The 27,250-nt window shown below is 41.1% G+C and overlaps 1 protein-coding gene across 1 annotated transcript in view; it reads left to right on the top strand.

Moving 5' to 3' along the window:
* The window catches only part of GAD2 (glutamate decarboxylase 2), a 40,912-nt gene that overhangs the window by 5,589 nt on the left and 8,073 nt on the right, over positions 1-27,250 (top strand). Inside the window, exons 5-11 of the mRNA XM_030264484.4 lie at positions 1,296-1,386; positions 2,222-2,334; positions 6,102-6,217; positions 17,541-17,620; positions 20,692-20,746; positions 22,183-22,299; positions 23,414-23,478. Of these exons, the coding sequence (XP_030120344.1) occupies positions 1,296-1,386; positions 2,222-2,334; positions 6,102-6,217; positions 17,541-17,620; positions 20,692-20,746; positions 22,183-22,299; positions 23,414-23,478 (637 nt within the window). The remainder of the gene's footprint in view (positions 1-1,295; positions 1,387-2,221; positions 2,335-6,101; positions 6,218-17,540; positions 17,621-20,691; positions 20,747-22,182; positions 22,300-23,413; positions 23,479-27,250) is intronic.

Raw genomic sequence — 27,250 nt, 5'->3', positions numbered from 1 at the left:
ACCAAGGAAAGGTGGCAGTTCCTGTCAGTGAGAGAGGGAGCTCCGTGCAAAATGCGGCCAGGCGGGATGGCAATAGCACAGGGCTGGTCTCAGGTTAGGGGCGCAGGCAAGAGGAATTTGTGCGTGTGTCCCCCTGCCCCATATCCTCAGCTCTGGTCTGCCTGCTCAGCTTGATTACTCTGCCTTTGTGTGCTGCAGGGTGGGAGCTGGGGAGCAATTCCCCATGCTGCTCTGCCAGCCATGTGTCCATGCCTGATAAGAGGCCACAAGAGACCGAAGATAAGTTTTCTCTCAGTGCTGGGTCTGCATTTCCTCAATCATCTTGCTCTATCTTTTGTTTTCTCTGATGGCAATAACAGTACATCGTCTAAGGGTCAGGACAGGTGTTTTCCAAGCAGAGGCTGCTGTTCTTTGAGTTGGATGGCATTTAAGTAATTGTGGACCATCCATAATTTGTACCAGTAATTATGCCACTTATCAAGGGCTTGCGGGAAGTAACTATTAAAAATGGAATTTTAATGCTTCCCGTGTTTAATGGCTCTAGGCACGTTTTTAAGGAAAATCTCTAGGAAGATATTAGAAAAAAAAACAGGAGCCAATTAGATTAACCAAGTAAAGAGAGTATCAGCTCACTGAATATAGTCCTGTGCATCATTCTGCTGGAGCAGCAGTGCTTGTTTTTATTAGCGTTTGATTAAAATCACAGTTGCAAGTAGCCAGGCTATTTTAATTGCACTCTGACAGTGAAGAAATGACAAGGACCACCACCTTCCCTGCCATCTCCGTACAATCATCAGCCATTGAGTCATGTGCAAAGCAGTCACCAAAATATTCCATTTTCTCATTTCGCCCTGTCTATTACAATCATTAGCCATTCATCACTGATGTTATATGTCCTGGCAAGCTTTTCAGATAGCGTCTCATGTGTGCCTTTCAAACCTAGTCAGGCAAAACCATATCCAGTGACAACATGTGACACACTAACGGGAGCAAACAGCTATTTTTGTGAGGCAGCAATGTGCTAATTTTCAAGGCATATTGAAAGGATAATAGGGAATGTTGGAATTAATTATTCTGTGTTGAGTATAATTACTCTGATTTTACTGACTTTGGAATGAGAAAGAAGAGAAATTATCCTGCCTTTTTCAAGAAATGTATTTACTGCCATTTGCTTTGTTTCATACCTTGAAAGCTCTTCCTTCTCTATAGATATATGGAAGTAAATATACTGTTCAGCACTGAATAGTTTCATTCAGAGTCATCAGCCTTTTGTTAACATTTTCCATCTTATGCAGGGCACCCTAGATATTTTAATCAACTTTCAACTGGGTTGGACATGGTTGGATTGGCGGCAGACTGGCTGACATCAGCAGCAAATACTAATATGTAAGTAGAAGATTTTTTTTATTTAATATATAGCTATTTAATGTAATTTCACAGTTATGCTCTAAAATACTAGTTCCTGTACATGAGTGAAAGAATAATTTTTTTGTTAAAATTACTGGGGAAAAAATAAGCTGTTTTTTAAATGGTTGCAACAGTTATTTATAGAAAGACCTTCAGTGTTGTCCTGTAGGCTGTAATTTATAAAATTTCATCATCGTGATAGGATGTTGGTTGTGCTGCCTCCCAAAAGCACACAAAATCTATATACAGATTAGCATTTTGCATGCATAAATATATAAAATGAAATGGGTACTGAGTGAGCAGTTGCATTCATGTAGAGGGGTTATGTACGATTCATACCTGGAGCAGTCAAAGCCATTGCTTTCTGTAAGAAACAGATGCAGAATTTAAAGTGTGGGTTTTTTTCACTTTGGGATTAGGAAGCATTTTTGTGTACTTGATTAGCTTCATGCACTCTCTGGCCATTGTGAATGGGACTGCTGACACGTGCCTCTGGACATGCACACGGGTCTGTGCAAGGCAAAGGGGCTCTGCCCAGCATCTCTTGGATGAAGGGCAAAGCCTTGAACCTGGAAGAGGTGGGCAAGATTTTATTCACTGAAGTGGGTGGAAATGGATTCTTAAGCACTCCCTGCATTTCTCCTTCCAAACATTTGATGTAAAATCAGAAAGAAGACTGTGGAAAATATTGTGAAACAGAACTCTACCCAGTATAAGATAGAATATATTGTGGCTATAATGTAATGTAATATTGGAAAAAGATGTATTAGTTTTGTAGATGAAAGCATTAAATATGGACATTACTACATTTCAGGTTCACCTATGAAATTGCTCCAGTGTTTGTACTTTTGGAATATGTCACACTAAGGAAAATGAGAGAGATGGTTGGCTGGCCAGGGGGCTGTGGCGATGGGATATTTTCACCTGGTACATGACATTTCAAGCTTTCTCTATTTTTCAGACTGTGGTATATGACATCCCCTGCAGCTAAAGAGTAAATATAATTAAATATGCATGTTCGAGAGGACACTTGCTAGTAAACACCAGTGGCCTCTTTGAGATAAAGTATTGCATGTTTATGAATTTCAGGGATGTGATTATGAGGGTCTGTTTGAGCAAATTGCTCTGCATGATGAGCAGCTGTAATGGCACATGGGAAGCATAATGACAAGAGACATTTGCCTTGCAGTTTTGCTTTGCCTCCACTTTTTATGGATTCCATGAAATAGAAAGACTGTTGTATTAGTAACGGAGGGAAGAAACACAACAAAGCTCTCCATCAGCTCAGGGGAAATTGGAGCAAACAGGGAAAGATGTAGCGTAATTTCCAGCAATTTTAGTAGAGTCAGGAAGACCCTGCCAGCATTAGAGCATGCTGTTAGCTTTCCATGTGAAGCTGACCTGTTTTTCTCAGTGGCATTCTTGGGTGCTTAGTTAATCTGAGTGCTTAAAGGCTTAAAAACCTGTTTTCTTCAGGGCAAGTTAGTAAGGCAAAAAAGTTAGTGTAGAGAAGTCACTGACAAACATTGTTAAGACTTTTTTTTTAATCACTCCACTTATTCTTTTGATTTATACTCTTTGTCACATCTTCCCCAACTCTGTAATTTCATTGCTCAAAAATTTTGGCCTGTCTATCTTACAAACTTGCAAAATAATGAAAGAATTTACATTGGGTATAATATCTTGGCTTGTCAAAAGAGAACAGACTGTTAGCTGTTGCAGAAGGAGCCTTTCTGGAAGGGAAGTTAGTTGACCTAATGGAGAGAGAAAGAGTTCACTCTTGAGTAGAGGTAAGGCCTCACTGGTAACAGCCTAGGACATTCAGCTCTCTGAGGCCGTGAAGGTCAGGCAAGGCTCATCTTCAGCTTCACACATCTGAATGCATATGTGGGAAGTGGTGTGGGAGTTTTACTCTGTCCCTTTCCACAGATGTAGAGAAATAGATAAGAAGAATTGACATTGCTTTTTCATGAGTTCCTAGTTAAAAAGCATCAAACCAAAAGCACTGACAGCTTTTATTGTGGTGCTTAGAGAAAACCTTGGCCTCCATCACACCGGGCATCTGAGTGTGTGTCACGAGCCCAGGACCAAAGTGAAAGCTTTTGGAAACTGGTTGGTGGTTGGTTACCAAGCCTGACCTGACTTGGTACAGCTGCCCTTAGCTCCTCACCTTCCCACTGGGCTGGTCAGGGGCTGCAGGGTGAGAGCAGAGCAGTAGCAGTGCTGCCCAGCCAGCTCTGCAGGGCAGAGCCGCGCACGGCAGCGGCTGCGTGAAAGGCTCGAGTGCCAGACCTGCCCGAGTCTGGCACGCTCAGGTAGAGCCAGGGTGAGTCAGGAAAGGTGTGTGCCTCAGGAGGTGCTGCAAAAGGTGCTGCCTGGCATGGGACCAGGGTATTGTTGGTGTGTCAGAGCTCGCTTCATCGAGCTGAAACCCGTGTGGGGATGGGCTCTCTGGCAGGGTGTATCTGCACTGGCATTTGCAGGGCTGCCCCCTCTCGTTCTTTCTTTCTTTATTTCTTTCTTTCTCTGCAATTTCTGGTTTGTGTAAAGTGCAACTTTCTAATTTTCTCTCTTAAGGCAGCAATACCCAGTATACAGGTTCTGATTTTTTAGGCAATGATCAAAATGATTTCTTTGCTGTCTTCTCACTTCATGGCTTTAGAGGAAAACCTTACTGTTGCAAAGAAAAGGTTCTTTCTCTCTGCATTCTCTGGAATGAAATAGACAGTATCAATCCATGTGAAGCGTAAAAGCCTGACTACTTTCTCCAAATTCTGTAGGTGTGTTTTGTTAGCTACAATTAACTATGGATGTGAACACAACTACAAAATTAAAAGCAGAATGCAGGCATATAAATAAATTCAAGGTTAAATGACTGATAAATTCTAATAGGAAACCTTGGTATTGAAGAAGCGAAACATTTCAGTCTTGATTCTTTTGACACTGAGCCAATGACTTTGGACAAGATAGGCCAAATAACCTCAACTTAGTTCAGTCACCTAAATCATCAATAGCAACTCTTGCATGACATCTGCATTTTTAGGGACAGGTACCTGAGCATTTCCTCTTAATCTTTCCATTTCTCATTTTGTCATTTCTGAAGAGAGGTGTTGAAATATGCTCACATCTCAAGATAGTTGAAAGGGGAAAAAAAACCCCAATCTTTACTGACCTGTATGGCAGCAATGCCATTCTTCTGTGGCATTTTCCCTTGGATTCACAGAAGGACCAGTGAGGTCAGGGAAAGCACACAGCAGGGCAGCCTCACTGCAAGAGCAGAGCTAGGATACTGATTAGAAATGAAGGCACAGCTTGTGTGGGCTGTAGAACAGTGTATATATCTCCAGTGAGATTAAAACAAAAAAGTCATTATTATGAAAAAGAATTATAAAAGTCAAAACAATGTTAAATTTTCCAGCACAGATACCCAACAGTGCTTCCCTCATCTCTAAGGATGGATTTTATCTTCTCTCATTTCGGCTGTCCAAGCATTGGGTATCTACCATGGGTTAGTTTCAGCAACTCCTGTGTATTCAAGGGAGAGTGGGGATGTGTCTGCAGGGAAAGTTCCACCTACCACAAACAGCTGCCATAGGATGAGCTGAACCATCTTCTGGAGGTGCACATCTTGTGCTCTTCATTCCGTTTTTAGATGGATGACTGTTGCAATAGTTGAACACCGTCATTTCAACCTGTTCATTTGAAACTTTTGCTTTATATAAATATATGTGCATAAACATGGATATATGATCAATCTCTCTGTGTGTGTATGTATATATATATATACACATACATATACACACATATATACAGGATAAACCTGATGGATTTCATGTATACATGTCTCTGTGTGTGTGTGCTTGTGTGCATACAAATGTAAAAATTCTCAGCTTCTGACTCACATACTGTATTATATTCCCATAATGCTCTTGCAGCACTAATGTAAAGCCAAATATTGCCCTACTGTAGACACAGAGACTCAGTTTACAAAAAATCTCAAGAAGGAGAAACAGACCACTGCAGAGTTGTAGATCTGATACCCATCTTGAAGTGGGTTAAATACCCATCTTGAAATGGTTATTTTAAGTGAATGCATGCCAGTGATTTTAAGGCAAGTATTAGGGACATTTAATCTTTTTCCTTTGTTCCCATCAGAGAAGAATTAAAATTAAAAATTTTGTTAGAATGACCCTCTTTCCTTTCTCTTCCCTCTTTCCACTCCCATTATCCAGAAGATAGTGGCTGTTGGGTCTCAGTGGGTGGTTTTGCTCAAAGCTGGGGCATGAAACACCACCCTGATTTAGGAGGGGAGAGCACAAATTAGGGGGTACTTGGATATCCCTTAGGAAGTTGCCTTGTGGGGGCATCTGCTTAGGGATGCAATAGAGTGGGATTATGTGTTGATGGCACATGGAAAGCTAAGACTGGGGTCTGAAGAAGAGATGGTAGTTAGAATGAGGGTGAAAGGAAGCACCAGTCATTTTTTGCAGTGGTACTTTTTGCATAAGTGTTTTTTTGTGTGTAGTAGATCCTGTTATTACACAGCCCAGCTGTGAGGAGCATCAGGAAGAAGAATCTGTGTTTCTGCCATAAGGCAGAGACATTTATATAGAAAAACTATAGCAACACTTGTTTGTTCTGAAATGATATTACGATGAATAGAAAAAGTAACAGTATATTACTGTGGACTCCAGGTGGTGCCATATCTAACATGTATGCTATGTTGATTGCACGTTTCAAGATGTTCCCAGAAGTTAAAGAAAAAGGAATGGCAGCTATTCCCAGACTGGTTGCCTTCACATCGGAACATGTATGTGTTTCTGTTTTTTCCTATCTGTTACATCTGCTTGTATGAATTTATGATGAAGAAAATAGCTGAACAGGAATTTGTTGACAACTGTCTTCATTTCTGTTATTCCTTCACTGGGAATAAAAACATGGGAAGAGGCTGACTTTTTTGTCGATAAAGGGGTGATCTCTGCACTTCTCCGTGGCTGAAATCCAGGCAGAGCAGCCTCTACAAACCACTGCCATTTCTTTGCTCTTACTTGTGTCCATATAAATGTTGATGTGAGTGGTAAGGACCACATCAAACAAGGAGAGCTCATCATTGGGCCTCAGCACTTTCTGCCAGGAATGTCATCTGTTCTGATCACTCTGGGGCAACAGAAAATCCTTTTGAGTCAAAATCTTTCCATCTGAAACCATTCCTGCTGTTATTTAATGAGAAGGTGATAACATACATGAAGACAGTCATATGACAATGCTGTGTGTGTGTACAGCAGAGCAGCTGCAGTATTTGTTGGGCAGCTGGGCTTTGCTGTGAGTTTCTGCCTGTGAGCAAAATCTTCAGCACATGGGGTTACCACAGGCACCGCTGGCACCTGGCAGTGCCAGAGGCGAGGGGAGGTGGGCACAAGAGAAACAGGAGCAGTCCTTGTGATAGAGCTCTTTGCTCTTTGTACAGCCTTGTGGAAGTCTCTGTTGGGAGGGTTGGTTTTGGCTTTATGACCATTTAGAACTCCTTGCAGCTTAGAATGGAGAATGTGGGTGCAGGCAGAAAAGAAAGAGGAAGGTTAATCCCCAGGAGGGGCTGTGAGCTGTTTTCAGGCTTCATTGTCCACTTCTAAATTCTCTCCAGCTGTGTGGGCTCAGGCAGAAAGGACTCATTTGTGGCTGAGGCTCAGCAGGATACTGTCCATGTTAGGTAACAATGTCCTCCTGGTGCCTGCTTTGACTTACCATAGAATGTGCAATTCTATACAAGTGTGAAGAACAAAATACCTTAAAAGTTTATCACAAAAGTGCAGAAGGAAATCTCTCCAAGGATGCCTTTCATAGCAGTAGGATGGGATGAGAGGCAAGACACAGCTGTGGGCTCTACGTTTCAGAAATCTTGTCCCCATAACAGTTAAAGTGGACAGTCTAGAGATGAGTAGCAACTTTCCAAAGCTGTATGAATAGCAACTTTCCAAAGATGTACATCAGTCATATGGAAGTAACAAGCCTTACTCGTGCAAATGAGGTTCAACATGATTATTTAAAGCAACAAATCCTATTAATCTTTAGAGAATTTCATTGATTTCATAGCAATGGAGTGTTAAACAATGACCCAAATTGTGCTAACAGTCTCAAAATAATGAAGTGAGCTTTAATAATTGTGTTTTCATACCAGGGAGGAAGCAGTTCCCTTAGCAAATTAAACATTCAAAAATCAAATATAGTAGAGGATTCATAGGACAGCATCTGAAATCCATTACATTTTTAAAGTATCTTGAAGCTGCAGTTTTGTCCCTTCCTCAATCAAGCTTCATAAAAAGTATATTCTCATCTTCTAGAGAAGTTAAAAAACTGCATCATGTGAAGACAGGATCCTTTAACCCTTAATTGCCCAAAGGATATCGGATCATGGTTTAACCCTCAAAACAGCAGAAGCTGTTACAGAAATTACAGAGGCCTGGAAGTACAATCCTTTTTAAGATAGGAAGTGTCATGCAGGACCTGAACAGACACTTCAGATATGCAAATGTCATTTGTCTCATTTATCACATCATGTTGATGATCTACCTACTTTAAGACTTCTTGGCCTGACTGAGGTTTCTCTCTGCCACAGTTGGATGCTCTTGAAAGACAATGGCCATGGAAGAAGCGCAGATTGTAGAATCATAGAACACCCTGAGTAGGTAGGGATCCATCAGGATCATAAAGTCCATTTCCTGGCCCTTTGCAGGACATCCCAAAAACCACATTATGTGCCTGAGAGCATTGTCCAAAAGCTTCTTGAGCTCTGTCAGGCTTGGTGATGGTGACCACCTCAATGGAGAACTATTACCATGCTCAACCACTTTCTGGGTGAAAGACTTTTTCTAGATATTAAACTTAAGCCTCCCTTAACTCATCTTCGTGCCTTCCCTCATGTCCTGTCACTGATCATGAAAGGGAAGAGATCAGAACCTGCTCCTTTGCCTCCCCTGATGAGGCTGTTGAAGACCACACTGAGATCTCCCTTCAGTCTCTCCTCCAGGCTGAACAGACCAAGTGACCTCAGCCACTCCTCATACAGATTCCCCTCCAGACCCTTCACCATCCTCAGAGGCTCTCCTTGGACACCCTTTAGCCGCTTAATTTATTTTTAATATTATGGCACCCAAAACTGCGTGTAATATCCAAAGGGAGGCTGCCCCAGTGCAGAGCAGAGCAGGACAATCCCTCCCTTGCCCAGCTGGCCATGCTGTGCCTGATGCCCCCCAGGACAGGGTTGTCCCTCCTGGCTGCCAGGGCACTGCTGGCTCAGGTTCAGCTTGCCATGGACCAGGATCCCCAGGTCCCTTTCCTTGGCACAGCTCTCCAGCCTCTCATTGCCCAGTCTCTACGCACAACCAGGGCTGCCCCATCCTAGGTGAATAATCTGGCACTTGCCCTTGTCAAACTTCACATGATTGGTGATTTCCCAGTCCTCTTAATTTATTGAGGTCTCTCCGCTCATGAGGGAGTCAATATCTCTCCCCAGTTTGGTGTCATCAGCAAACTTACCTTGTATCTCTTCCAAGTCATTGTGGAAGGGATGTGTCCAAGTCATTAATGAAGGTGGTAAAGAGCACAGAGATGAGGATGGAGTCCTGTGGAACTCCAGTAGTGGCAGGTCACCAGTTTGAGGTCACCACATTCACTGTAACCCTTTGTGCCCAACCCATGATCCCATTGGTCACCCATTGTGTAACAGGATGGTCCAGCTGTGAGATGGATGCTTTGTCCAGAAGGAAACTGTAAGAGACAGTATCAAAAGCTTTGCTGAAGTCCAAAACATATCTGCTGGCTTTCCTAGGTCAGTGGGTTACCCTGTTGTAGAAGGAAATCAGGTTTGACAAGCAAGGCTCCATGAAGCTGTGCTGGCTCTGAGCAATGACAGTGCTGTCCTCCAGGTGTTGTGTTTCAGTACTCCAGGTGTTGTGTTTCAGTACTTCCCAGAATAATCTTTTCTGTGAATTTACCAGCTACTGAAATGAAACTAATAGGCTTGTAGTTTCTGGGGTCCTTCTTCTTGCCCTTCTTGGAAGTTGGGATGATGTTCCCCAGCTTCCAGTCAGCTGGGACCTCTCCAGATTCCCAAGACCACTCAAAAATCAGTGAGAAAGGCTTTGTGATTACTTCAGCCAGCTCTTTGAGAATTCAGGCCCACAGATTTGTAGAGATCAGGCCCCATAGATTTGTAGGGATCTAGCTGGAGCAACAGATCCATAGTATCATTTCCCCATGCTCTGCATGCGTGGTGTGATAATAAGCAAAACTTAAAGTAACTGTATGTGTTTAGAAACTCATAGATTTTGGTTTTGAAATTTTCAGTCAGATGCAAAGATTTTAATATCAGCAATTCTTAGCAAAGAATTTCAGCAGATGAGACTTTATTTTCATTACTATGTCTAGAGCTTCCTGTACTATAAATGAATGAAGCTGTGTCACAGTTGCCACCACTACTACTGTAATCAGAATCTGGCTTAGTCTGATGCCATTACAGGTTCAGCTGCCAGTTGGGGAGAAGGGAAGGGAGGAGTAATTCACAGCTTTTAAGTAATTACTTCCCTAATTTAGGAGTGCATCATGTTCCAAAATTAGGAGCTACACTCTCTACACAACCAGTGAAGAGAAGCACCTCTGGAGAGAAACTCAGAGCATCCAAATTAGGAACCTAAATATTCATGAATTTCAATGTTCTAAATCACCTTTGGGAGGGCTTCACCTACTTCTGTGCACTGACCATTAAAAGCCTCCTCATATAACGCAACCTACATTTGGTGCCTAAAATAGGTTATGTGATTATTCCAACTGTGCATGTTCCCAGACAGCAAATTTTCCCCAGCCCATAACTTAGCACCCTCTGCTGCTGTTGTTTCTGTTTCACTAGTGATGGTGAAGTACTCTGCAACTACTTGGGTAGATCTTGGGTAGGTTTAATTTCGCTGAGACACACTTGCACTCAGGATTTAATTCAGTCCTCTGTATTCATCAGGACATCATCAGTCTTCTTTCATTTGCACTGTTGCAGGAACAGTGATGTCCTTCAAGGCAGCTGTTCTGGACTGCACATGATGCAAGAGACCTTGACTCAGAGGGGAAAAAGTGATGGATGCCAGTTGTACAAACCTATTTCAGTCTATCATTTCAAATACAATGAAAAATCTAAAGTGGAGGCCTCCCACTGTGTTCCAGCATATCAGCTTTAGGCTGCTGTAACTGTTCAGAGGAGTACATCCCCTTTTCAGCATGGAGAAAGATGCTGAAAGGGATTGCTGCTTTCTCAGAATATTTTAGTTGTTCCATTTGTGGAGACTTGTTAAATTTTAACCAATTACCTACTGTAATTTTGACCTGCCCAACCAGCACTGTCTTAAAGAGTATCCAATAGTAGATGGAAATTATATGGACCAGGCATTACACCTAGGAGGCAAAAGGACAGAGTCATGCTGCCCTGAGGAGGAAAAGTGTGCAAAGGGGAAGTTTAGCTGTAGAGAGATAGGTGGGTTCAAGTCACAAAACAGCCTTTGGCCCTTTTCATTTATAGTAGGAAAATAGCTTTAAGAGACTTGCATAATTTCTGTGGACTTGATTAATTAGGAGTTGTCTGGGCTTAATCCATAGTTCAGAGAATGAAAAAAAAAAAGGCTGGTCATAATTGGAAAGACAGAATATTTTTTCATCTTCTCTGTTCTTCAACCCAGCAAGACTATTTTCATGTAGTTCACAACAGCTTTCTTACTTTCCCGCTCATCTAGAAGTCCCCTAAGAAGGAACATCTTGTCAGGTGCTCAGTGAGGGGACAGCAACACTCTTCCTTATCATAGGTTTAGAAAACAAACTGCAGAGCTAAGAACTAGCAGGTGATTCAGTCTGATCTGACAATAAGGGACCTCTTCATCCACTTAGAGACCACAGAGGACACAGAGGAGGCTCTCCTTGCCTCTGGCATCTCTCCATCTGCACTGCTGCTGAAGTCTTCGCTAGGAGTGCAGCTCTGGCATGTGCTGACTGAAGGGGGTCTGTTGGTTCTCCAGGTATCAGCATTGTAGACAGCTGGAGCTGGACACACTTGGAGAAACCTCATCCTCTGGGTGAGCACTGGGAGAGGTGGCTTGTCTGGGGCTGTAGGGGAGCACCCTCCCAGTAACAGTGCACTTGGCATCCACACAGCAGCTAGATCAGAGGAGGCAGTTAGCAGTAAATCACCTCTTCAGCTTCATGCATGCTGATTACCTTTGTGAATAAACCCCATTAGTTGTAGGGAGTATGTCAAACGATTCCAGTATCTGTGGGAGAAGAGTGGCTTCAGGAAGTTTATATCTGAACAGTTCCAGAAGCCTACTATGAAGCTTTGGTGCTGATGCAGGAGGAAATTAGAAAGTGACTTCTATGTCTGTAGCTTGATATAGACCATTTCACACAGGCTGTGGAAGATTTTGGGTTGGTTTCTGTGTGCAATGAATGAAAATCTGATTTCTAGTCTACCACTTCCATGATACATAGTGCTGCCTTCTGTCCCTGCAACTTAGGAGACACTTTGCAGAACTGCCACCTGCCAGAAGCAGTCCAAGGGGTGTTGTGTGAGGTGCTGCTTCCAGAGGAAGCTTTGAGGAGCCTGAAAGTCCTATTTTCTATTTTGTGGCATAGACTACAAAGCTGTAAATTACGCTCTCGGCATACAGAGTGAGTAGGAATTAGATTTGTTTCCACCTAAGAAAACTTAAAATCAAACTGATAGATTCACACGTTCTTTTTCTTTGCATTACTTACTGCATAATAACTGGAAAATTATTTTTTGCGGTATTTGAAGCCAGGGGGAAACTGGAAATTTTGTCTTATTTGAGGAACAACTTAATTCAGGTATTCCATTCAAATCAAAGTAAAAGCATTTTCTAGAAAAGTAGTGTTCTAGTGCAGTCAATCCTAAAGGAGAAAATCATCATTTGGGTCTAATTCTTCATCTGGTCAATACCTTGTGACTTTTACACTGCTACAATATCCTCCTGAACTCAGTGCAACATTTCTTATCAGGTACAATGCTGCAAAACTATCTGTGCTAGAAAAAAACAAATGAGTCTTTCTGATTAGAAAAGCAGCATGAAGTTGTATGTTTGAAAAATGCCAAAGATGTGCATAGTAGTATTTTCGGAAACATTAATATCCTCATTTCTCACCTGATACGAACAAGTAACTTTAAAAACTGAATAGCAGTAGGTAAATGAAACCATAGCAAATATATCTTTCATTGCAGTGTATTTAAAATTTGTATAGGACACAGTATGCTTTTTTTGTAGGTAATTGAAGGAGAAGCTGTAGCTTGAAATCAGATGATAAAGATAGGATTAATGTTGCTTAATGTTAATCACCTAAAGTGTAAATATTTAATCTGAGTTAGTCTATACACTTTTTATAGCCAATAAAAAAAGAGCAAGATCTGCAGAAGACAACTCATCTTAAGTCTAAAACAGGTGCCAAAGCCTTAAGAGATCAGTGCCTTCTGGAGGTACCTTTTCTTCCCCACCTTTGTGGGAGCCCAAACAGCAAGCCTGAACTAGCAACATATTTTTTGATTATTAAGAGACAAATAGCCCAGCTTACATATCCAGGGATTGCACAATGCCTAAAGCCCAAGAGAAGTGAATAGGAAAGTGTGTTCTCCCTTGCTGGTGAATAGGTGATAAGGTGAGGCTGAGGGTCCCAATCTCTGGGCACTAGGCTGCCAGTGACAGACCTCGGGGGAGTTTCAACTGCAGGATGTCTGTCTTAGCTTGCTCAGCATTTGGGAACTGGGTACTGATAAGCCACCTCCACAAAGCTCATGCCACTCTGGATTTATGTAAGCTAGGAGAAGCAGCAATCTGAAAACACAGCCATGCCCTGTGGGGCTTATGGCATTAGGATGGTTGTTCGTGACAGCTTCAACCGTGCCAGCTGATGAGCAAGTAATTTAGCAAGCTATAAAAATAGAAGCATCTGTATATTGAAGCACTTTAGATAACAATGCTGTACTTTTCAGCATCATCGCATTTTTAATTATTCTTCCATTTTTCAGGAGGCCTATTCATTATTGCACATGTAATACATTTACATTGTCTCTACCTTACAAAGCTAACCATGTAAAAATGGCTATCTGGGGAACAAACCTATACCTAAGAGCATTTGAAATTTTACATAAAGGGATAATTCCCCTGGCTCAGAATCACTGATTTTTTTTCTGACTGTCAGTACGCTCTTAGTCACTAATATCCATACCTTCTTCTTCACGACTGAATTTTACCACATTTATTTTCATATAGAAATTAAGTTCCTCTCTACTGGGGATGTGTTTGCAGTCTTCCATGCACCCTTTGCTGTGCATGAGGAGGGAGAGGGAGGAAACCAGGAAGCCGAAGTGACAGCCCATTCTCACCTGTGTGTCCTCCTCTGTCTGCAAGCCCAGGACAGACCTCCAGACCTTCCAGTGCCCCCAAGCCTGGCTTTTCCATCAGGACTGGCATCAGGCAGCCTGTCCTCCCTTTGTTCCCTGGTTCTCCCACCATAAGGCTGCAGATCCAGGTAGCTCTTACACAGCTGTGTTGGGAAAGGTGGCGTTCCAGCTCCCTTCTTGGTGTGTCTGAAAAGTCTGTAGCCCTGGTATTTGCAAAGGGGTCACATTTAATGTCCTTCCTTGTTAGCCCAGTTAAATCATCTGTGAATAGTTCTGTCTGATCAGGTTTATTTCTGCAAACCTTTTCATGTCTTTGACCTTTATAGTTTCTGTGTTTACCATTATATTACACAGGCAACCAAACTTTCAGTACCATCACAGGAATATTAAACCAAAGTTTAATACTTATAATTGTGAAAGTTTTTTTTGGTTCTACAACTATATTTTTTCTATTTTGCTTTCATTCTTGGTCTTTCAGAGCCTCTCAAGCACTTGGAGTAATCCCTGTGGCGTTGCCCTAAAACATGGAAACAACAGTATTCATATGTCTGTGACTGTGTACCCCGATTGAGCCGTTTCATATTCAGAGTTTGTTTAGGAATTGTAATTGCATTTGCCCTTCCGTGCATAGACTTCTGTATTTCTTCCCAATTTATCCGTAAACCAGTCTTGGTTCCTGACCACTGAATTCCCTTCAGTCTGTAAAAAGTCTTCAGGCTACTGAGCTATCAGCACTACATTAATTTTTTTTCCCCAGTGCTCTTTTACAGTGCCATGAGACTTCTTAGCAAGGCAGCTGTGCTTGGCCATATTCCAGTAGATGCCTTTCAGCACATGGGTTTAATTTCTTTCCTCATAGTAGACCATTTAAATCTGTCTTTTCTTTTTTAAGGCACTTTAAATAGTTCTGGTTTTTAGTAGAAAAATAAATTGCAACAGTAAATCTTTTTAAACTAGTGTGGAGTAAGGAGCAAAATTAAGAATGTAATGTCATCAACTGAAACCCTGGTGAAATATATCTGTGACTCTTCACTCCTAAATCTCTACCTGCAATTATGTATTTACACCACCCAGTATGTGCACATCAGTTTGTGTAGTACATGAATAAAAAACAGATTAAAAATTTTTAAGTATATTAATTCAATTCTATCTTCATAGAGCATACCTGTGAACTGTCAATATACTGGCAGTATTTTTTCTCTGTTTTAAATTTTTGAAAAGTTCCAAGATACTTCCCTAAACTTGGGAATTTTTTATAATCCTGCTCCTGCCAATAGGCATTTCATGGCCTCTTCTCCTTCCTGCTCTCACAAAGTTGCACTGCTGCCCCATAGGGCTCAGGGAGGCCCACAGGGCTGGGAACAGGGCTTTTGTATCTTTGATGTTTAGAGGGTTTTGGATTGGTCACAATCCAAGCCTTCATCTACAGTGCATTTGTGCTGGGAAAAAATCCACTGAATTTAGTGAAGCTTATGAAACTCATAGAAATGCATTTGTTCAAAAAATCAGTTTTGTGAAGTAAATAACATATCATGAAAAATGTCACTGTGATGGCTGAGCTATGATGTTCAGTGTATAAATACTTCCTAGCACCTTGTGACTCCCAGCTTAGAAAAACAACAAAGCAAAATCCAAGATGAACATGCAAGTGACCAGTGGCTTTAATAGGCTGGATGATGTCTGGATGTTAAACATCTGCAGTGCCTGGAGCGCTGGTGGCTGCAGATGCTGTACACTTCCCATTCCCACAGCGGATATCACAGGCCTTTGTTCAGAGAGAAGGGGTAGAAACTTCTTCCCCTGATGTTGTTCAGCACCCACTCCAAACCAGCCACCCTCACAAAGATGAATCTTTGCCTGGGGGTGCCTTTTTTCCCCAGGATGCAGAGGAAGCCTACTTGGTGATGTCAGCTTGGTTAGGCTACCAGCAAGGGACCGAGTCTAGGACAGCAGAACACTTAAGCACAGACACAAATCCCCTGTGGCTCATCTAAGTGATGAGCATGTGTTTCATTTATTATCAGTTCATGTGAGTGTTGGTCCAATATGTTATGCTTACTTTTCAGAGCGTGCTTAGTTCAGGGACTGGGGTGGTTTGCTGTACTAGTACTTGAAAAACTGATTTTACATCTAGGCAACGTGTTCAAGGGCTGCTCAATACACATTGGTCATATACTGCAGCCATATGCCACAGGCAAAAGCTGTACCAACCCAGTGCATTTAAAAAATAAATCTAGTATTAAAAATATTTACCTGAGAACGTATTTTCAAATTGTTCATGTATCATCAGTGAAACATGACTTAAGAGCAATCTGAACTTCTTAAAAATCTTTGGATATTGAAAAAATCAGCAGACATCATGAAAACATTAAGAATTTCAGCCAAATGGTGAGAATACAGGCATATAAAAAAAAGGAATTTGTACTGGAAACTCTTATCCATAGCAATCTTAACCATAGCACTCAAGCCTCAATGAAAACTGCTCCCTGAGCAATTTTTAAAACACAGAGGCTTTTTACTTCTGAAGTGGGATGTACATGTTGCAGTTCTTCTACTCTTCTTCTTTCATTAAGTTGGTTTAGAATTACTGTAATTTTCAAAGTGTTCATAATATATAGAGTCCTTTAGCATGCAGTGAATCTGTGCCCTCATGGCCTTTAAAGTGAAGTCCACACATGTAACCATGTGCCAGCCCCTTCCCCTACTGCTCTCTGCTGCTTGACAATTCTCCCTTGACAAAGCTGTAGTGATTACTTCTTTCCTTTGTGACCTGCAGACCAGGTCTTCCTTTCTTCTTTAATGCTCTGGACACTTAAAAAGCCTTGTTAGGTTTTTGTCTTCTGGATCTTTTTTATAGTGTTGGATCCTAGGCTAATAATACTTTAGTATCTAAAGAATTTCTATTTTTTCAATGTTTAATAAACTGTAGTTAAAATTACTTTAGACAATATTGTTAACAGCTGGGTTTGAGTTAATACAAAATCAAATTCTTGGCGCTATAATTTGATATAAAACTGTTGCATTATCGTAGTCACTGGGTTTCAATTTAGGATTATACACCAACACTGGCTTGGGAGTTAAGTCCTATGAGCAAGAGAAAATTAGGCCAACATGCACTCCAGGATGTAACTTACACATTTTATTTTGTACATACAGATTATTTAGTCTTACTATAATAATAATAATAGTCCTATTCTGATTTTAAATTTCAGTAGCTCTGTTTATTAGTAAGAGTTATTTCTGGCTTTCACTGGCATGACATCACAATTAGGCTTCCTATATACATTTCTCTCTTCCTTTATACATTTTCTCTGGGCAGAAGATACATTGTACTACATGACTGGACTTTACAAAGTAAATTAATGCTCTAGGGAAGACTATTTTGTTTCAGTAAATCAAGCTCATAGCTGAATCTGTACAATAGAAGCTGCAGGTATGCATCAAGGTCCAGCACGGACCACAGTTGTGTATGTAATATTCCAGGATCAAACCCAGATTAGAGTGATCACTGTTTCTCTAGCTGATGGTAGTGACCTGCTTTGAAGCCTCAAATTACAGCAATCAGTTTCCAAAAGGGCTCTGAATGCCTTGTGGGACTTCTTGCTGAAGGATTTGCAAGAGCGTAGTGTTTTATATTAGATTAAAAAACAAATAATAAAACAAATAAATAATAATACATTTATTTTTTCAGAGTCACTTTTCTGTGAAGAAAGGAGCTGCAGCCTTGGGTATTGGTACAGATAGTGTGATTTTGATTAGATGTGATGAAAGGTAAGTAAAGATGTCAAATACACCTTTTATTGTGGTGCATAACAGAGGATCATCAGGTGCTTATCTCAGAGAGAGTATGTAGGATGTGGTCAGCAGTTGGCATAATTTGTCATAGCACTGTCATCTTCATCAGTTCTACTCTAATTTATCCCACTTGAGGAACTTGCTCTGTTAGTAGCTTCTTTATTGGTCCATTTTCAGAGTTCATAAAATATGTTTAAAGTTCCTTTCCTCAGAGGTTTCTGATTTTTTTTTTGTTTCATTCTGATGGATATCAAACTAATGTAACTGATATTAGTTTTGTGCCAAGAAACCAGGAAGAAGCTTCTTTTGGTCAAATCAGACTCTCACATTTTGATCCATTAAAATGAGCTGCAGTGGGCCTTTTATAGGAATAAAATATTTAGGAGCATTTCCTAGCATAATTCATGCCCCCACCATCTTTCTCAGCTGGATTGCATTTCCCTCAGTGCCCTTGATAGGGACGTGTTTGTGATAGGATGTGAAGAGAAGGATCTTGGCAGCATTGTGGGAAGCATAGGCCAGGAAGGATGGTGGTCCCTGGCAACCAGCAGTTCAGGAGGCAGCTGATCTGCAGCTCACACAGCCTCTGAGAAAGGGTGGTAGATAACTTACTGCTTAATTCACCCAACTGAAAGATTTCAATTCTCTGTGAAAACCCATTTTGAGAAAAAAGTATATTAACAAAATCAACATGTTCTGATAAAAATTCTCAGGTTTAGGGAGAACACTTTCTATGCTACAAAAAATTAATAGTACACTTCTTACTGATTCTATTGAGAGTCTTTCCAATAAAAAGTGCTCTTTGAGTCCCTCACTGTTATAAGGTATTGAATTAATTACATCTCTAACAGAAATGGAAGGCTTTGCTGCTCTCAAAATACTCTACTCCTACATTAAAAAACAAGCATCAAGTAAGCAATTTACAGTGCTTATCACAGTGCCTACGTATTGACTTATGGTCCTATTATCTCTTTATTAACAAAAGACTGAACACACCTTTAAGAGGATTTAATGACGTCAGAGCAACCAACACATATCAAAATAAATCCCCAGTTGTTTCTATTCACTAGAGATGGATGTGGATCAATGAAGACTTGCCTTCTTTTTCTCCTTGTGCAAGTTCAGCGTCATGGTTTTCTGTGAAGACCACAAAGGTTGGCCTGCCCACGCTGAAGTAAACAGCAGGATTCCTGTGTGTCTCACAGACACCAGGGGGACACAGCAGACAGCACAGAGACAGAGCAGATTGTTTGCATAGGATGGGGGCTGGTGTGGTGGAGAAGAGCCTCTGTGAAGATGTGGGCCTGTGGAAGGAGCATGTTGGTATCTTGTTCGATGTGTGATCAAGCATACTTCTGGTGCCTCTTTCCCATTCTGGCCCACACCTGCCAAGTTTGCCTTGTTTAGCTGGTAAACCTTGACACTGCTTGACACTGACACTCATGAGTTTTTTGCATCTACTTGATGTGACATGGGGCTGGATAATCGCTTGCTTTGGTAAAAAAAATTGGGCAGTGAAAGCATCTGCTCAGTTCTATGTACAAGCTCACTAAATCAGCAGCTATTAAAGCTCAACATCTAAATTATGTTTTGAAGAGGAACTCATTGCCCTCCTTTGACATGGTTTTATTTTCTTTATTCCTCTAATGATCCCAGGAATATTTTTTGAGCATTAGACTACTACTGCTTTTCTCTGATCATGTAGATGTGTCTGGGAGGAGCTCACAAGGAACTGAATACTCTTTAGAACTTCCTTGCACTTCTGCAAGAAAAATTTGGGTTAATTTTTAGATTTAGAGCTTTTTATTTTTAGTTCCTCTTTCCATATTTTACCGTTTTGAATGTGCAGAAGAGATTTTGCAAAAAAACCTCAGCAGTACAAACCCATTTCTACTTAAACAAATACCATCTTACTGCAAGTTATGTGAGGATGGAAGCTTACAAAACCAATAGTATCTTATTACAATAAATTAAGAATTTTTAAAAAAGGACATGCATCCCAATTTCATGAAAACAGTTCAAGGGTTTATATGCAAAAGAAAACTAAAACTAATGGGTTTATTAGTTTCCACTTCATTTTGAGCTTTAATTAAGGTTCTTTTTTTTTATAGCAACAGGAATGAGGGCCTAGTGAAAGAAAAATCTGAAAGTCTTAAAAAGGTCTTTAAAAATTTATAGCAATCTAAATGTACAACATTCAAAGCCAGTGAAGACTTTATTTCTGTAACACAAGCATCTATCATGCTTGTGTTCCTGGTATTCGTACTGCTTCTTCTTTTATAGACTTGCTTGTGTCTAAAGCAAAGAAAACCATAGCCTTAATATGCAGTATCAGCACTGTTTTATCTTGCACCTAGTTAATATACAGGATTTCCTAAATTAGTCATCAAGCCTTACTTGACTGAATCTGAAGTGGATGGTTCATACTGGAGGTGTTGCAAATACAGTCAGTGCAAAGAGCCTGACAGTGCATTTAGCAAGTATAGACTGGCAGCTTCTCACACCCTGCTCCCAGCAAATGCAAACATGTAATTCACTAAACCGTGGGAAAGTCACCCTGAAACATGTTCATCCCTGGGCAGGGATCACAGAGACAGCTGCTGACAGCACCACTGAGCTGCACTGCTCAAGGCTGTGCAGCTCAGCTGGCATTTTCTGTGCCTGCTGAGAGAGGCCCATGGGATTTGGCACCCAGTGAACTTCTTGGGACACTGGGCTGAGCCTCTCCCTGGGAGACTGAAGCTTATTCCCAGGACTGTAACTTCAGACAGGACCAAGAGGCTCCAAGGAGCAGCATCAGTCTTTAATGGGGTGGCCACAAGATACTTTCTGTCAGTTACCATCACTATATTGATGCAAATATTGACTAAATAAATAGGGTAAAAACTCAGCCTAATGGACAGAGTCTTTCTGTGCTCTTCAATGCAGCATAACTCTTGGCCAAAAAAGTCACTTTGCTCCTTCTTTGGGCTTCCTGTTAAGTGAAGAAGTAACAGCAAAAGTTGATTTCAGGATCAAGTTACTGATATAACTCTCTCTTGCTCCAGAGGGAAAATGATCCCATCAGACCTTGAAAGAAGAATTGTTGAAGCCAAACAAAAAGTAAGTTTACCAGCTTTTCTGCTTCCAAGGATGAAAACCCCCAAAGAATGGTAAAGCCAGTTGTTTGCATTCCTTAGTAAAACTACACAGGCTTGCCCATTAAGTTTTGATTTATTTCTGAGAAATGTAGCCTGCCAATTAATGAGGCAAGAGTTGCTGAGAAAATAGGTTTAAAAGTACTTTATAATATCCATGAGGTATTTGGCTTTCTTTTTTATATGATGTTTTGCATAACATCCTCCTCTTCTATATTGTCAGACAATGATGCAGGTTCTCAGCTGAATATTGTCAAAACTTAAGTCATCATTTTGGGAATTTTTTTTTATTCTGATGCCTTGAAAATACTTCTCATAGACTCACCAAATCAACGGAAGGTGAACTAAAATCTATGTATCTTTAAAAAATGCACATACTTTTGTATTGGTTCACTAGAAGAAACTAGAATTAAAACATCAGATTAAAGTATGCAATGAACTCAGCCCTTCAGTGCTTTCAGAATTTATATTCACTAGACACACAGCAGCCAAACTTGATTAATAACACAAATCTTCATTAAAAGCACGTTTTTTCCAATAAAAGCAATACAGTAGATTAAAAAAACAAGGCAAAATTGTAATAGAGTGCCATTCAAAGGAGCTGGCTGTTGCAGAAGGAAGTTTGGACTTTTTGATGGTTTGAACCCCAGTTCTGCAAAAAAAAAAAAGTAGCCACTCTTGACCTCTAAATACTCCTAATGAAATCAACAAAACTAAAAATGAAATTAAAATGAAGCACTGCTATAAATTCTAGCAGAGCCCCGTTCTCCCAGTGCAGAAGTGATGGCTGGTGAGTGCCCTGCTACGAGGCATGGCATTTAGCAGAGGGAGTTTGAGATGGTCCTTGGCCTCTGTGGAGGCTGCTGCCCTTACCTTTGAGGAGCTGCTCTGCCGGAGGGAAGGGGCTGGAGCCCCACACCGCCCCTGCCCACTGCCCCAGGAGCATCCCTCAGACTCGATGGGCCCACTGACAAAACTGGGGCACCATATGGCCAGACACTCGCTGGGATAATGGCAATGCAGCCCAGGGCACAGCCCGCCAGAAATGCTTCTCTCACCGTGGTGCCTGGTTGAGGTTTGTTTATGTGACATCCTGCAGTGCAGACTTTTTTGTTTCAGGCAGGTGGTGTGAAGCAGAATTGTTCTGTTGAGCCCTTATCTGTCTCATGCAGCGTAATAAATGGAGGATACTGGTTTGGAAGTTTGCTGCCACCTTAAGGTAGAAACTATAATATCGCTGGCATCTAAACGTGGAGAAAACCAGTGTAACGCAGCAGGGATGGCCTCTGGCAGACACTTGTGGGGTCACTGTGGGGGCAGCACAAGGGGAGCTGGGTCTGCCATGGGATGAGGGGGCTGCAGCACTCTGACCATGCATAATGTCTCTCTGCCTTCTTGCAGGGATTTGTTCCTTTTCTGGTGAGTGCCACAGCTGGGACAACAGTGTATGGGGCATTTGATCCTCTCATAGCTATTGCAGACATCTGCAAGAAATACAAAATCTGGATGCATGTGGATGTAAGTACCATCATATGTGAAGGCATGGATTAAAAGGTGTATTAACATTAATTTATTCATTTCAGATAGTGTCATCTTGTTCAAAACCCGTTGTATTTGGTTCCTGTAATTAAGTCTAACATTCAAGCACTGATTTCCCACTCCTATGAAAGGCTCAGGTCAGGGGGATATTTTAGGAGCTGGGACTGTAGTTGTACTTGTAGCAACTGGGACACTTAAATTGACCTAGTTTTAGTGCTTTTGGTTTTCAGCTTTATCTTTAAATGCTATTAGTAAAGAAATACATAACAAGTATACTGAGCAGTGGCTCAGCTTCTGCAGCAACTGCAAAATAAATATATAAGGAAAAGGATACATTTGTCTGGAATAAAGTACTGCAAATTGCTGATTAGGTTAATGCGAGTGCTAGGAAAATTTATCAGATTGGCTTCTTAGCTTTATCCAGGCTCTTGCCAAGAAATCTTTCTGAAGGATCATCTTTCAGCCCTAGAATATCTTCTATGTCATTTTTGCAAATCTTTTCTCCAAAAAGGCTTGGTAATTGACTTCCCATAGGTCTGGGAGTCTTTATTTTGAATTACTGTGTCAGCCAAAATCAGTCCATTCAAAGGAAGAATTTGTATTTACCTTAAATACTTCTCAGTCACATGAAATGCCTGCTTGTCCCTGATCTCTGTGAGGAAAGCAAATCAGTAGAGGGCAAGCAGTAGTGGGTCCAAAATATGATGAAAATCCCCCAGAGCAGCTGAGATCCCAGACTGGTTTGTTGTTATAACTTAGTGACTACAAGACAAAAGGCAGCTGACCCAGGAGCAGATCTGCAAGTCGTTAATTACAGAATGGGGCAGCCCCGTGTGCCAGTGTCAGAGGAGGGGGCGAGTGAGGGGTTTGCAGATGATGAGGTGGGAGCCTGGATTAGGGGCTATTAACTGCTGCTTCTAAGCTACTGGAAGAAAATTGTTAGCACAGCTCATGCCTCAGGCCCCATCTGCCTGGTCATTTTGGCATGTGCCACATCAGTGGGATAAAAAGGGTCTCAAACTGATGGGAAGGCACAGATGTCATCACAGAGGAAAGCAGGGCTCTCATTAAGATAATGTGTCTTGCCTTCCAGGGAGCATGGGGTGGTGGGCTCCTGATGTCGAGGAAACACAAATGGAAGTTAAATGGCGTCGAAAGGTATGGTTTATTAGTATCAATGAAAGACATTTATTAAATGTATTTTAGCATACTCGTGATTACCATAGCAATGCCTGTAAAAATTAAGGATCGGTGTTATCTCTGAGATACAGCTGGGACAAACCATACAAACTGCCCTTCCAGTAGAAGCAGCATTGCAGAGTGCCTTTGTGCTGCAGTAGTGTGGCAGTTTGTTTTGAAGTATGAACAGCAGACATTCCTTGCTTGTTTCTCTCTTCTCCCACCATGCATTCACAGGTCCAGAATAGTTTCTGCAGCGTTCTCTGATTCAGCATCCAACATGAATTAGCAATTTCATTTCTCTAAGAAGTGAATCTTGTAGGTCTTGTACACTGAAGTATAAAACTTCAAGTATAAAATGTGGGTGCGCCTGCAGTTAGGACAGATGTCCTGCTCTGTCACTTCTAGAGAGAATAGCCCTCTCCAGACTGTGTTATGGATGTTTTTAGTAAATCTGTGCCTGGATATACACACAGTTGTAGTCATGAGCTCCTAAACATTGCAGATAATGCAGGTGAATGTAAGTGATCTTAGTCCAGGCTGGAGGACTGAACTTGAACTTAAAACCAGCTGGTTACTTGGAAACATGTAGTTAAGCCGTGGAAATCCTTTCTATAGGATGTTAAGATTTATCTACATTCAAGGAAAGACAAAAACTATCCAGGATTTCTGTGAGCCACAAATGAGTGGCAGCTCAGAGAGCATTTAGAGAAATTTCAGAGCTGCTTGCCCTGGTCTGTATTCTTCCCATTCACCTATTTAGTCCATTTTCTAGAGGCAGTATATTGGGCTGGGTGGAGTCACCTGCATTTCTGTACTTAACTGAAGCTCATGATGTTTAAGAGTAAAGCATTACTCCCTTCCTCCTTCTTTATCACTAAATCAAATTGCTGTTCCTTGCCAATTAAAATTACAAACAACTTCCTAATCATAATTCTGGAGATTGGGAGGATACCTTGATGATTCGGTTCTTTTCTCATACATCTCTCGTGCAAAATTTGGAAAGCAGCCAATGATACTATGCTTTTATTTAGTTACGACTGCCTACAGCACTCCAGACTTTTATATCATGTATTAAAAGGACAAATATCCAACAAGCAAAAATCTACCTCATTTCCTTTGAGGGTAGAGTATGAAACAAAGGGTTTGCCTCTCAAATTGCTGTCCAAATTGTACTGGAATGAGACGTTCACGTTAAATCTACTTTGGAGCATTTTCCACATAATAGCTTTAGATCCAGAACTCCAATGGATTTTATTAAGTGCTTTGATAAGTACCATCTCAATATGTTTGGCAGTGAATTAATTGGTATTTTGAATGCTGTTGCTCTCCTTGCTGGAGACAGCGGCTCATTTCAGTTTGTCCAGATCTCAAGTGTGGGAACCTTTAGAGTAGACCTTCTAAGGACCTTTCTGTTTCATGGTAAATAATGGAGTCATCAGGGGTCTGAGCAGAAGAGAACTGAAGCTGTTACTCATGTTTGGTGGGAAAGGGAACATTTACTGCAGCACACTGTGCCCTGAGTGCTCACTCCTTCTGGTAACAGTCAGCCCAGCAGAAAGACTCCTGTCACAGGAGGATGAGTTGCAGGACTGTCCTTACCATGCCCTCCAGTCTCCCCATGGCAGATTTCAGGGTGCTGAAGGAAGCACGAGCCCCAGTGTGTGGAGTAAATAGGTCTGGCCAACATCAGGAGTTCCAGCCTGGTGTCCCCTGTCCAGAGGCTCAGGCAGGGGGTCACAGCTACATGAGAAAAACATGTGTATGTGGGTGAGTGCTCCCTTAGAGGGTCTGGGCATCCTTCCCGGGGCTGTGGCTGGTCAGCAATTGCAGCAGTCTGTATTTAATGATGGCTCAGGACCAGATTCTGCCAGTCATGAATCTCTCCTGTCATCCATTTGATGAAATCTGTAATAATTTCATCCATTTGATGAAATCTGAAATCTGTAAAGGAAAATATTTTTTTTCTGTCTTTGACCCATAGACAAAAAATCACATAGGTTCTTGGTGCTCAGTTATTTGGGCAAACATGACATGGTTTTGGAAAACATCTGTGGATTCCTGTGGATTTTTTTACTTCACCGTTTGTCTTGGTCAGCAATTTCTTCAAACACATACTGATGACAGATGAAAAATGCTGGATTTTATTTTACATATTTTTTTTTCTGTATGCAATTGGTATGTAATTAGGTAAATAAGTGACTGTAGGGTAAATTCAATGTTTTAGACATATAATTCCCATCTGGCTGTTGTCAGTAAGTAACCCTTTTGCTTTGGAAAATGCATACCACTATTGTTACTTAGAGATCTCTTAAAGAATTTCCATCTGATTTTGCATAGACACAAATAAAAATAAAATCTATCATATCAAGGGAAACTCACAGACCTGAGTGGATGTTCAGAATCATTATCTTTGGTGTTGTAATCAGATGACTGACTGAGCTGATTAAAAGCTGCCAAATACTCAAAAAGCCAAGCCAAGTGGCCAGATGTTGCCTGTGGAAGACTGTTCCCTACAGATTTTGCACCAGGCACTTGCACAGTCCCATTTAAATAGCAAAGAAGAAAGCACAAAAGAAAGACTGCCTGATGTCCATGTGAATTTTGAAGTTGCTTGCTTTGAAGGAGTGGAAGCAATTTGGCAGGAGGTTCATAAACCTGTAGCACTGTCTCCAAGTCTTACAAAGGAAAACACTGCTAGATTTTTAACATGCTCACCTCTGTTCACATCAGTGTTACCTGCAAGTGTGTCCTGTGTCCTTTAAGTATTCCTATGCCTCAGGTGACTGTTTACACCAATTTATACCATCAAAATATCAAAATACAAATCACTGCACTAGATAAAATCACATGCACTATGTGTCCTTGACAGCTTGCCAAGTAGGATGCAAATATATACATTTATCAGCTAACTCATCATATGTAGCAACAGTAATTATAAAATAGCCAGTCAAGCATAACACAAAATTAAAATAATAAACAACTAGACAATCTTCCATTCAGCCCTCACCACAGTCCCAAATGTCTCTTCTCTAGACTCTATTGTGCCAGCCTAGGTTTGTTCCCAAAACCTAGGCTGGCAGCAGTTTTTCCAACACATGTGTCCTGAAAGGAGGCAGAATCAGACTTTTTTCTTGCAAGATGGGTCCATGCTTATTACTGTATTCCATGCTTATTACTGTATTTGTGTGAATTGCTGTAGCCAAGCAAAAATTAGGGAGCTGTGAAAATCTGCCGTCATCAGAGCAACAAGAAAAATTACTTCAGGCCAACTTTTCCAGGGTACTCAGAGACTTAGTGATGCCCAGAAGTATTAAAAACAATTTTTCAAAATGCCTGTGTGAGCTAGTTACTAATATCTTGCTGAAACTGGAATCAGAGGGAGGGAGATCTGCTAGGTTGCCAGCTTCCTATCTGCATCTTTAATTGACTGTGCAATTTTAGAAAGTTCATCAGTCAAGTGTGTGTTTTTAGGAAGTTTGCCCTATGTTTGTAAAGTATAGATGGCTCCCCAGAAAGTTTAATGCTGATTAAATTTAGTGGATAGAGCAATTATCCTGTGGTAATTTGCCAGGATTATCATCCAAAAGCCAACTGGAGTGGATTAGGTCCCCTGTGAAGGCATTACTTTCCTAATATCAGCCATGATTATTTTCAGCTTTGGTTGCTCAGAAAAAGGGGAAAAAGTGAGTACTACTACATGTTTGGTATTATTCTAATTATTTCTAAATGCCTCTGGGGTTTCATCACA

This window comes from Taeniopygia guttata, chromosome 2 (assembly GCF_048771995.1).
Source record: "Taeniopygia guttata chromosome 2, bTaeGut7.mat, whole genome shotgun sequence".
NCBI lineage: Eukaryota > Metazoa > Chordata > Aves > Passeriformes > Estrildidae > Taeniopygia > Taeniopygia guttata.
Note: the sequence above shows the minus strand (reverse complement) of the source record. Positions and strands in the feature narration are given on the sequence as shown.